The sequence below is a fragment of the Copadichromis virginalis genome, linkage group LG11 (assembly GCF_057382275.1).
Source record: "Copadichromis virginalis isolate Kocher_CV1m ecotype Utaka linkage group LG11, C_Virginalis_male_GT1.1, whole genome shotgun sequence".
In the NCBI taxonomy this organism is placed as follows: Eukaryota; Metazoa; Chordata; class Actinopteri; order Cichliformes; family Cichlidae; genus Copadichromis; species Copadichromis virginalis.
Window position 1 is genome coordinate 9,083,563 of NC_140628.1, and position 13,018 is coordinate 9,096,580.

The window sequence follows — 13,018 nt, forward strand, 5'->3', positions numbered from 1 at the left end:
ACCTTCCCCCTCTTTTACACTTGTTTTATTGTATAATTTCGATAACATTTTAAGGAGCTTGGAAAGAAAAGCATCTGGACTCAGGGTAGTCCAGATGCTTAATCACCCTGCCTAATCACACAAGCCAAGGTGTAAAAACGGGTGTGGGTCACAATCAGCCAAGGTTTCGGGTGACCTAGCCCCACCCTATCATGTGACTTTCTGAGGTCAAATGGCCCACGATGTGAGTGGGCATTAAGGCATCTGAAAAGGGATCGCAAAACTGGATTATAGATGGCAGACAGTTGGTGTTGTAAACCACCGCCTCTGTTCAAAGATGGTCGTCTACAGTGGACATAGATGGCTTCTTTCACTCCCCTTTCAAACCATCTGTCCAAAATGTGAACATTGGCATCCTCAAAAGAGGATGTCCTTTGTCCTTTAGATGTAGATGAACAGCCAAGTCTTGTCGAGGTGAGTCATCTGTTGTGCGTTTATGAAATGGCTGTTTGATCTCTCCAGTGTAGAGGTCTGAGCATTCCTCGCTACACTGTACAGCATACACTACGTTGTTAATTTGGTATTTGGGATGAACTGAAGAAGCTTCTCGGCTGAGAGGTGAAACGTCTTCAAGAAAATTAAAGAAGTCAAGACGCTTTTCTTTCTTCTTTCAAAGCTCCTTAGACTACGATGAGCTGGATGATTGAGAACCTTCACAGACATTTTTAATAACAGTTACTAAACATGTTTTTGTGTAGTCGGATGTGGTGCTGTTAATGCTAATGCTCCCCTGCTTCTTTTTCAGCTATTTAACACACACAGACAGACATCTAACACATATCATGTGTTTAGAGCAGAAAGTCATTAACTTAACACCTAAAGTTTGCAACATTCAGCAGAGAATTGATGTTAAGGTCAGTTACCTGTCTTTTTGGCAGTGGGATCAGGAGCAAACAGTTTAACTGTGACCTTGGGCAACATCCACTGCATCCAAAGGCTGACCTTCCCACTGGTTCCACCAATGCTGCTAGTTTTCTGCTCCAGTGTCACCGTGTCTGCAAACGGACCGTCATCTCCTGCAGTCACCGAGTCGCCCTAGAGAGCCAAAGCAGAACTGTTTTGTTGGACAGAATAAAATGGTAACCAGCCAGCAAGCTTGAGGACCATAATGTAATTCACACATTAATATTGAATTCTGATGTTTGTCCAATAAATCTAGTACAGATAAGGAGAGAAATTCCTGTCACTTAAAATGTCAATTAGCCAATTACAAAGCACATTTCAGCCAATATACTACATAATTTGCTAAAAGATATAACAACTAAACACAACCAAATAAGAAGAAGAAAAAACTCAAAGAGCATTTGACTTAAAATTCCTGTTTGTTTCCCATCATCATCGAGGACTGTCTGCTTGAGTGCATGTGTTTGTCCATGTGTTTGGTGAATGTGTATGTTTGAAAGTGTTGTCGCTGTGCATGTAGCCATAACAAAGCAACCACCAAATATTGAGCCTTTTAGTGCATAGATGACATCAGTGTCTGGTGAGCAGAACCCCACGCAGAACAGAGAAACGTGTGTATGTCGGGAGGTGGGTGGGGGGGTGCATTGTGCAAAGCTGTCACCGGTGTTAACCCCAAAGTAAGCCACCAGCAGCCACATGGCCTCCTTTCACTCAAGTGCGCCAGGACACACACGTCTTGCAGCCTGGGAGAGAATGGGAAGTGAAGACCGGAGGTGGGGGCGGGAATGGTGTGGGGGGGGGGGGGGGGGGGGAGAGTGAAGCTGAAAAGCAAGCAGGATGCGGTGGAGCAGGATGCCTTCTGTGAGCTCTCAACTCCTTACTGGGGATTTGGCAATTCAACGAAGATGACAGCACTGGGGACATTTTTATTTCTCAGTCTCTTCCTGGTAAATATGTTTTCCAAACGTGTACAGTATCTGTGCGGCTCGCTTGGAAAGTGAAAAGCCTACAAACAAACAATATTGCAATTAGGAGTTTCATTTTTTCCGCAGCTTCTCCCATCGCAGTGTGGTAATGACAGATTGTGTCATGGTTATCAACCGTGGCTCTGTTTGGTGAGGAGGTTATCAACCATCTCAATTAGAAACCCCACAGCTGCTATGCTGATTACAGTGTTGTAAAGAGGATCCAGATGAGGAAACTATGTCCTCTTTCCACAGCTGGGGGGAGGGATGAGGGCGCGAAACTAATTTGCAAATTTAATTTAATCACACAGTTAAGGCTGGTTGACAGCAGAGCATGATAAGAACGGATGACAATAATATAAATAAATTAAGGATTATGTCGATTCAAAAATAGATGCAACGTCACAGTGTATGGGGACCACTAGGAACTGATGAGAAGCATGTGCTTCACACACTAGTTCACACTGTAAGAAAAGGAAAGCAACAAAACACAGGCGTGAACTAATCTAAGAAGATGAGGATTTAATTCCTACCTTTGATAAAATAGCTATACATACACTTATGTAACTAAAAAAAAACAATCAAACCCACTGAAAATCGGGAACTTAAATACCATTATTATTGCATAAATGCCACAGTGCTAACTACACTAAATCTCTTTGTGTTTAATTTACTTAAATAATGACTCTAAAAGTATCATTAAGTGTCTTCATCAAACTAATCTGTCAAGCACATATGTGAATGTGTGTCCGTCTTTCTGAGTGTGTAATATCGCTGATTGGCAGTGAGTAATATGAGACTAGCAGTAATGGTGTTCAGTCAGTCTCAATGAGAGATATTCTGGTGTCAACTGCCATTTGGGGACTAATTATTGTTGAGATGAAGTCAAAATATGGCTCTCTGTGTGTGTGTGTGTGTGGTTGGGATTGTTTAGTTTACAGTTCTAACCATTTGGTAGGATTAGTCTCTGTAACATCATGTGTGGAAACAGGAGCCAGTTGCTGGCGCTGTGGGAACCAACCACCATGTACTGCAGCGTGGTTGTGTGCGAGCATTGGACACTCGACTGCTTAAAGCTTCCAGGCCAGAACTACTGCTGTCATCTTTAGAAAGCTTCTCCTCGTGTAAACCACAACAGTCACAAGTAACAAGTAATTATGAGCATTTTAATGTCATTCTTTTCTGCCATGTCAAATTCCATGAAAAAAGTACTGTCTATATATTATAAAACATTTAGTACATGTACTGTCATTTTTAAACAAGGGGGAAATAAGTTAGACTTTAACTATACAACACATATTAAAAACATCTTTATTTTTAAGGGTGAAAAAGGGGAATTCAAAAATAAAAATGATATATCTTTTTTTTTTTAAACTGACAAACAAAAAAAGCCAGGGTAAAAGTTATTTTTAGTGTCTTATCAAAGTGAGGTCTTGGTGTGGTTTTGGTGAAGGTGGGCTCTGCTACGTCCCTGAACTGCCAGATCAGGGCCCCAAACAATCACACACTTTCTAGAAGTATTTTCCCACACCTCCGCAAGCCAAGTTGTAAAGTATACAGTTTAATTCCTGGGCCTCTGTGCTATAAACGGGCTGAGGATCCGGGTTTATTTTCTCTGCAGAGTTTGTCTTTGCTCATCAGAGAGACCCAAACATTGGAAGACAACAGCAGGCTGGGAAGTGTCAAAGGAAGAAGGAAAAGGATGATTTTGAAAAAAAAAAAAAGAATTAAAAAGAGAATGGCTCAGGCACAGGTGGAAGGATAATTTGAAGGAGAGGAAAAGGAAACTTTCAGACTGAAAATAGCACAGAAAGAAATAAGAGTGCTGCTTGATACCACTTTAGATAGAGAAGCAGTGAAGAATAAGAAGAGGGAGAGCAGAATGCTTGGGGGTACATGGAGGAAAGACAGAATAGGGTGACAAGTAATTACAGACATGGAGAAAGCAAAAGAAGAGAATCTGGATCGTTGACTGCTAATGGTAGACATGTCTGCTTTCTCTTTGCCTCGTGGTGCTCGAATAATGCTTAAAACACAGTGGCAGTGTTTCCAGAAATCATTAATTGGTTAAACTTTTAAACCTCGTTGTGACCAGTTTCATGCAGAAACTATTTACTTTCTAACAAACAACTCCAGCAAAACTTAGCAGAAGTTACCCCCTTGGAAAATTTAACACTGTCGCTTTAATGCAGTGAGTCATTATTAGAGAATCATCGCTCCTAATAGTGCAGGTAAACTACTGGTGGTCAGGCGAGCCACACAAGTTGGCGACAAAAGTTGTAAAAAAAATCTCAACAGATTAAAATCATCATCAGAGGAAAGAGAGCTAAAAGGTACGATGAACAGAAAAGTGTGGCGAAACAATAAAACGGCTGAAAGGGGAATGTCTGTTTATTAAATACTATGCTGTGTAAATTAATAAATACTAGTAGAACACTTGTTTACAAAATACAGAAGTATGAGTAGATTGCTTTATATTTTTACACAAATGGGGAAGAAAATATCTGGGAGGACAGTAGGGCAGAGGTTTTTGTGGGTGTAATGTGAATGTAGCTAGAGAAAGAAAGGGTGGGGTGTTGGGGGGAGACTGCCGCCACTACTGCTGAGACTTATCAAAACAGCTCCTACATTCTTGCTCAATCACTCGGCCTCCCAGAGGACTAAACACTTCTACCAGTGTTTGTACTTAGGTAAACAGTGACAAGTGGGCTGTCAGGGGCCACCGTGGCCTTGCTATAGAGGCACTATACCAGGTTCTTCCCAGTTCTACTGAACTGCTGCCACTTCTCCAAGTTCCACAAATGACGCAAGAACACCCACATGTAGGCACAGATGCACACTGACATATGAAACACTTTTTTTCATAAGCATGTACACGCTATTGCCTCTTAGGCCAGTATGGTGGTTGTATTGCGATCCCTGGGGCCCCACAGTGGTGACAGGCAGCTGCTGGTCGAACACTATTATAGCCTAGACTAGTTTCCACTATGCCAACACTGACCCGCACTCACTATCATTTTTATAAATGCTATATTTATGCTTCACAAAAACACACATAGACATATTATCCAGTGTCCTGGTGGCCCCAAGGCCATGGATCCCCAGCACTGATTGCTGCTGCAAGAGTATTACACAGCAGGAAAAACTCCTGCCACATTAACTAAAGCTGGGATAACTGCCACAACCATCTAGAGACAAAAGGGAAAAAAATTATATTTGAGGCTACTCCCTAAGAAAATATGACTTTAATAGCCTTCGTTATTGCACATGCATATGCACTGCTACATTTCAAACTTATGTCTGGGTTTGATTTTTAATCTGAGTAAAAAAATGTAACAACAGGTAACTATTTTCCCCCAGTTAAGAGGCAAGTTTATCCTCAATCAAGGCTGAGCTTAAACGAATCAAACAGCACTCTGTGCCTAGCCTGGAGTATAAAACCTCACTGAGTAAGAAAAAATCATGTAAGAAACACAAGCAGTGATTTATACTTTTCCACCTCTAAAATTTTTCCAGAAACAAAACATTTTTTGTCACGTGTGTTAAGACTGACTCAGCTACTCATAACAATAAAATAACAATATTTGCACTTAAAATTGTAAATCAGCACCAGAATTATGTATACAACAATGGCTTAAATGGCATTTGTTACTGCATGACTCACAGCAGCTAGCTGAGAAAAGATGGGTGCTGGCAGGCTGTCATTAGGTCGCATATTAAAAAAGTAACACAACATTAAAGCTGGAACACTGATTCTGACAAAGGCAAAGTTCATAAGTGACTAAGCCAGTGCTATGTATGGACAGACATTCAACTGAATGAATGAGTGAATGAAATAATGGACCATTTCATGTGTTTTTTCCCCCCGATTATGAAAAGAGGTTTGTCTGGATGAAAAAAAAACCAAAAACAGTGTAGATGAGCAGATGATTCCCATAACTCATATAAACTCTGAATTGACATAATAAAAAGTGTAACTGTGAGAAACTCCAACCTCAGTGGGGGAGCCAAAGTCTGCAGAAGGACTGCAGGTGCTGGTGTCAGGCAGGGCGGTGCCAGCGCTGCTGCGTACAGGGGAGGATGGAGCGGCACCGGCAGGCGGATCTGGGATGTTGGACGTCTGACGCAAAATGCCATGCCTCTGGAGACGAGCCCACGTTGAGCTCCAGCTGAGGAAGAGCTCATACAACAACTGAACCTGGAGGGTGAACCAAGCAGAGATAAACAGAGAACGTTAGTTTTGTATTTTGTAATTATGGTTGAAAACAATTATAAAGACAGTCTACCAGCGAAACAATTTTTGGTTTCTCTGTTTGGGGGGAAAAAACACTCATTTTGAATGGGAAGTGAGGACTGTTTATCACTATGTTGCATCATCCGCTTGTTTAACAGCACTTGTTTGGAAACTGAGAACATATTAAACACGTATCATTCAGTTTTCCCAATTAGCTTCTATACTCTGAAAAGTATTCTGTGCCAACTGAGTGCCTCAAAAGATAACCCTAACACACCACAAGTAGTCAAAACCAAATTCAAATGTATATTTTTTTTTGCCAAGGTCTGACTCAAACAGCTGCACTGGGGAGTTCTCATGTAGTTCTGACTTCTGAGGCCATTACCATGATTTGGCTTGGCAGCTTTGTTGTTATGTGACACTAAACCTAGTAAAAGCTGAGAGAGAAGGAAAGGGAGAAAGAGGAAATATTAGCCAGAAATGGACTTCTATCATTCTCATTCTTTCACTCTCTGACTTAACATACTTCTGTACTTGTCACTCAGAGAGGCCTCGTTTCTCAAAAATGATGTAAAACCTATGCGTTGGTGTTTCTGTTCGATGGGTCGCACTTTGCGAGGCGCAGCATGCTTACACACGTGCTTCACTGTGCAATTTGTTATCCATAACAACAAAACTTCCAAAGAAACACCCTCAGAGGAAAGTTAAATTCTGTCATCAATTTCCTGCTAAAAACTCACCACGATTAGGAAAAACTGAAGGCTCTGCGTCAAGTGTTCTCAGCTATTTATCATGTGTTCGCATTGAAAAGAGCCTTAGCTTTAAACAACAACAAAGCCAAAAAAAAAAAAAAAAAGAGTGGAAAACATGAGACGAAAGCAGGGGAATGTGATGTGATGCTTTCGGTTATTCATGCATTCACTTGGTGCTTTTTAGGAGGAAAGAAGGGAGAAAAGCAACACGCTTTCACAGTGAGCTAATTTCTGGATTTCAAATGCTTCGCTTCTGCAGCCAGCTAAGCCCGCAGCCCCCACCACTGAGGGTCCCTTAAACTTAAAGGTGCACAGGCACATGAGCACACATACGAAATAGACTCTGAGCACATTTTTACTCTCAGAGTCTCGCTCGCACACATGCTCTCCTGTTAGCGCACACATTGCAGGGAGGTCTTCCACAAATAATCATAAATCAAATTAGAAGCACCACAATACATTACAGCTGCACCATTTCAAACATGTCCAGGAAGAGCTGCTACGCCGATTCAGCCGCTGTCCAGGGACAGGGCCAACAGCTGTTTGCCATACCCAACCAAACTGCACTGCCGGCAGGGGAGGTACGGCACCGTGCTCCCTTCTCTGAGAGTTGGGGCCTGGAACTCCAATCAAGCACAACAAGGCCTACTGCACTCAGTAGCAGATGTGGAAGAAAAGACTGAAGACTGCTGAGCAAAGGGGGAAAAAAAAGGGAAAATGTGTGCACAGTGAGATCAACACGAAAATGAATGACAGGGTTGTTACGTGACCTCTGTATTAGCATCTGGGATAAAGACTTGTCCTTAATTTTACGATGAAACCTAAGCAGAGCTTGAACTCCTTTCCATCCACCCTTTCATCATTGATCTTCATTCTTCATCTCCTACCTTCCCTCTGTTATTTACCCTGTCCTATGTCAATTTGCTGCTGCTGATACTTCTGCTTAGCAGGGTTAGACAGTTTAGCTCAGCTACTGCTATTAGGGTAGGTTGGGCCATGAAAAACATGCACACACACACACGCTTACATGAGCTTATAATACAGATGCAACATTTCATGAGTTGGGGAACATTTGGAGGCCTGGATTCTCCAAAGGCCTGTCATCTGCAGATCAGGAGGCCTGTTAGGGTGCAGTACTACAAACTGGAGACTGAACAGAGGCTTCCAACAGTCATTCATAAAAACACACAGATGGAGAGGGACAGGACAGCATGCAGATGGCGAGTGTTTGTATCCTTTTATCTAGGAGCAGTTTATAGAGAAACTTCACAAAAATGACATATTGTTGAGTATGTGTGGTAACTCTTGTGTACACGGGAACAGGTGTGTGTATGTGTGCATATCTGTTCATTGAAATGCTGTACAGTTATGTGCCAAAGGTTAAAGCAAACAGTTGCTGTGTGTACGCTCGTTCCAAGGTGGTCCTGATAATGTTAAAGCACAACTAGTAACCCCAACTTTCAGACAGACAGCCAGTCAGTCAGTTTGTTGAAGTAATATGGAGACGTTTAACTCCTCCTGTCCAGACTAAAAGGCATACAAGTGTCATATGGACTGCATTGGTTTCTCATTGCTCACACTTTTGCGGACGTGGTTGAATCTATATACCTGCACAATCCAAAATTCATTAGGAAATTTGCATCTTCACGTGTACTGTCACAGTCACAGATAAAAATACAAAATACGACTACGATACTAGTTGCTACCTGTGAAAACGCACCACGGTGTTTGCTTGAAGGCTCGACTGTTTCACCACACTGTCTAAAAATACTTTTGTTAGTGCTATGAAGTAATCCATCATGTAATGGAAATGGAAAATCTGACTTAATGTGACAAACATGCAGCCGAGTAGCCGTGGGGAAATTTAAGGGGCCAAATTTGTTGCTTCTATTTGTTTACTTTAAATGTATTAATATCTCAAAATCAGCGCTGTGATAATTTATGTTTTGAAACGGCAGATGTAATTTTACCCCCAAAATCCAACAATCATTGTACTTATTGTACAGTAACTGTGCAGCATTCTGACAACTCCATATATATTCCCCCAGACGGCAACGCTAATTAGAAAGACGATCAAGTAGTGTGAGGTCTCTTTTGTTCTAGCGAGGGTGGGGTTGCTCTGGCAGCAGTTCTTAAAAAGCTGCAGTGAGACTTGAAACTGCATTAGCTTATTACCCCCCTCAAGTCAGAAATTTTGCACAGAAGAGGGAGGTGAGCAGATGGGACAACAGAGCAAAGGAATTACGATTTTTTTTTTATTATAATGGCATCCAAAAACTAATAATGACTCATCATATAATCACAATAAGCCTCCCCGGCTTTGCCAGACACCAGCAGCATACTTGACGGGGAGACCAGAGAAGCAAGAAAAGAAACTTTCCCTCAGTAAAGTTCTTCTCATCTCTGGGAAACTTTTCACCGCAAGCAGATTAAGGCCTTTAATTCGTTTCTGGTACCAATTCCCCTCAATATCACCATGGCTCATCACTGTGGTCGAAGACATTTAACAGTGTGACCGCTCTAAAGGTTGACCCAATTAAGTGTTTACAGAGGAACTTAATTCAATACAGCTAATTCAATTGTGAAAAAACAAAACATGTGTAATGGTACATGTAGATGTGATTCTACGAGAGAAATGAAAAACAACACAGGGACCTAACTGGGAGACAAACATGTTCCGTTTGCAGTACGTCCGTATTCATCACAGTCTCACTAAAACATAATAACATGCTGTAAAACAATGATGGTGAGTACTGCAATCCCTTACTCTTCTTGACTGAGACCTCAAAATGTTTTACCAAAACAAACAAGGCAACACTCTCATGTTTACACTTCCATTTTCATGAAAATTATACGAGTTCAGAAGATGAGGCAGTTTGTTTACTGGACTCAATCTATATCAGAAAATCATGCGGAGGCAGGATCTTCTTGCCAGGGTTCGTGCGTTCATATTTCAGGAAAGTTTACAAGGGGATGATTTGTATAAATATACATGTAATTCTAATGACTACTTTGTGACTGCAAAGACTGTCTGACTGACCTGAGGGTTGGAGCACTTGACGTGGACGGGCTGTAGATCAACATGGAGGCACACTACAAAGGAGTGCCTTGCTTCAGCAGAGCTCTGCAGCTTATGGGATGTGACAGCTAGTGTGGAAGTGCAGCCCATCGGCTCCAACAGGCTCAGGCTTTGCTGCTGCCCCAACAATGTGTATATGCTGAACTGACTCAGGCTGATCGTCCATGGGAAGGCATCACCTGGAGTTAGACATAAAGAAAAAGCAAACGATATATGAAAACAAGTACGTATATTGCAAATGGCAAAGAGATGCAAGGATGACAGACATTATGTGACGTGAGGGCAAAGAGATAAACACTCACTATGGTCTCAGGAAAAATATGTGATTCTGTGTTATCCCATTTAACCTAGGTGTTTCTGATTTGTACATATTGTTCTCCATAAGACACGAATAGACCATCTTTCTACAAATCTGCCATATTGTTTATGCCATATGAAAGGCAACAGTTTTATCCAATATACACGTGTCACACCATAGCACAGAATTCGGCATATTTTGGTCTCTAGAGGTAAGAAGGATTGTGCTGTGTTCCCTTTTTGAGAGAATCTGTCACTTAGATTTATTCGCTGAATATAAATTTGCTAATGTTTCCTCAGTCTAACCACGTCTATTTTCAATATTTGTATAGTTTAAAACTAGTATGAATCATAAGCTATGAGCTAAGGTCTAGCTTGGACTTCTTACAGGAAGAAGCAGCTACTTTTTGCTGTTCCCTGGTCACGAGGGCTCACCACAGCGGGTAGCTCCGTATGTTTCATTTGGCAGAGTGATTTTTTGCTGTACGCTCTTCCTGACACAACCCTAAAAATGATTTATGGCTCCAGCTGGAATTGAACCAGCAACTTTGCCAAATAAATGTGTAAACCACTTCACCACGAGGTCATCACCTGGTATATCGTGCCACTTAAACTTTGCATGTGGAATGCTGTGGATTGGTAACAGCATAAATATATATAACAAAAATGAGAAGCTTGTATTATTTTATTATTTGCAGTTTACGCCACGGTATAACGAATGATGTTTCCAAATTCTCAGTCAGAATTTGAATCCAGAACCCCTAAACTTGGATTTCACACTCAGAAAGTCGGAGCACCCACACCCATCCCGAGTTAACAATCCAAGATGGTGGCAGTAAAAGTAAAAAGAGGTAAAACTGTAAACTGTATTTGTGACTCAACTAAATAAGCAGAGCACTGACCGGGCTTTATCTTTGAATGCAGCACTGTTTTTAAGGACCCATAATCGAGTATTATATTGTATAGCTAGTGATGTATGAATCGTTCTACCTTGCAAAGAACCAAAACAAATCCTGTTTTTCCTCGCTTTTCTTGGAACAAGCTTACTCAGGAGTGATGTCATTCCCAAGTTCTGAAGTACCTGGAACGTGGGGGCCTTCTTCTCATTTTTCTTCCTTTTTGTTAAAATCCAGCGAGGGCAGCTTTGCCAGATCTTGACAGAGTCTGATTCTAAGATACCTTTAGGAACCCAATTATTTAAATTGTCCACCATATATGGGATCCACAAAATAGACAGTGGTGTGGCTTGAGTAAAAACATTTTTCCAGCACATGAAAAAAAACTTGGACATTACATAACCTTTTACTATTGTGAAATGGAAAACCTGAGAAAAGGAATACTGAATAGTTATTTCATCTATAATTGATTACGCCACATCCATTAACCAGATACACAAACACAGCGTAAATTGAGGCCTAATATTAAATCTGTGAGTCTGAAACAGCATGCAGCACTGGGAGTGCTTGAACCAATGAACTTGCTGACCCTGGAAGTACCATCTTACAGGGATGAGGAACAGGTTCATTATCACAGGGCCACAAAGAGCACTTTTACCAATACGCCCTTGGCAGGCTGCTTTGATCCCGAGCATTGAATATGAGGGATGAAGACCATTTCAAAGAGTAGGAATGAATTACTAAAAGCATGGGTTGTTAATTTTCACTGCAACATTGACAAGGCAGCTGATGTCACTGTTTTTGCTGTCGTTTTTCTTTCTCCTCTGTTTTTTTACAACTGCATGCCCAATGCTGATGTCATTAAAAAGTTTGGAGAAAAGAAGTGTGCCCCCCTTTTTTCTCCTCCTGAAGAGAAAACATTGCTCAACCATCTAAGTGTTGCTTGTGTCAACTCCACCAGGTGTGCACACCACATGTGCACGATCTATCTCTCAAAGTCGCGCTACTTAAGTTTGTTTGTCTTTTGTCATGGTAAATGAGTAGCAGTGGGTCAAAGGTTTGCTCAGTGTTGAAAAGACTCTAATGATGATGAATTGACATTATATATGCTATTACTATTGTGAAATCATACATTTTAATTATTAATAAAAATTAAATGAGTTATTAAGTCATATTTTCTTTCTCACTAAGTGGGATTAAATTCCCAAGATTTCCAATTTTAGCTTATGCATCTATCACCACCAGTGTTTCTAATTTCAGCTTTGAAATCACTCTTTTTGACATCACTGTGTATCTGGGTGTATGTCCCAGAGTATTTCAATAATTCTAATGAAAGTTTAGATTTCATTAGATGTGGTATGAAAACCTACCTTCTTCCAAGATGGGCTTTGAGACCACAAAGGGGAGCTCCTGTAGTGGTTCCATGTACTTATGCCCAGCACTGAGGATACTAATCTGAGGCAGGCAAACTACCAGAGTCCCAGGCATGTTGGTCTGGTTGTGGTACCAGCTACGCACAGTGCCGGGAATGTCGCCACAGATGATAGTGCTCGGAGAAGGGAGGCTGTCATTGGGGAGGAATACACAGCAGGGCTGCAGCTCCAACTTGAAAAAAGGCAGAAAAAAGAGGGGAACATTAATCATGTTAGCCAATTCAGCCTCACCCATCAGTAAACAAGCACCTGTCTTATGCCATCCAAGTGCACAAAAGTTCAGTTTTTTTGCCAGTATTACAGAACTTGGACTGTGATGGAAAGAATAGAAGAAAAAAAAATTGTGCAACATTCCGGGTGTTGCTGGAAAAGCCTGAACATGGTGAACAATACTTTCCTTGGTTTAAAAAAGAAAAAAAC

General features: G+C 41.2%; 1 protein-coding gene across 1 annotated transcript in view; it reads right to left on the reverse strand.

Moving 5' to 3' along the window:
• The window catches only part of vps13b (vacuolar protein sorting 13 homolog B), a 297,789-nt gene that overhangs the window by 133,038 nt on the left and 151,733 nt on the right, over positions 1–13,018 (reverse strand). The window contains exons 23-26 of the mRNA XM_085472981.1: positions 12,536–12,770; positions 9,934–10,151; positions 5,902–6,105; positions 903–1,074 (exon numbers count right to left, since the gene is read on the reverse strand). Coding sequence (XP_085329107.1) covers positions 903–1,074; positions 5,902–6,105; positions 9,934–10,151; positions 12,536–12,770 — 829 coding nt within the window. The remainder of the gene's footprint in view (positions 1–902; positions 1,075–5,901; positions 6,106–9,933; positions 10,152–12,535; positions 12,771–13,018) is intronic.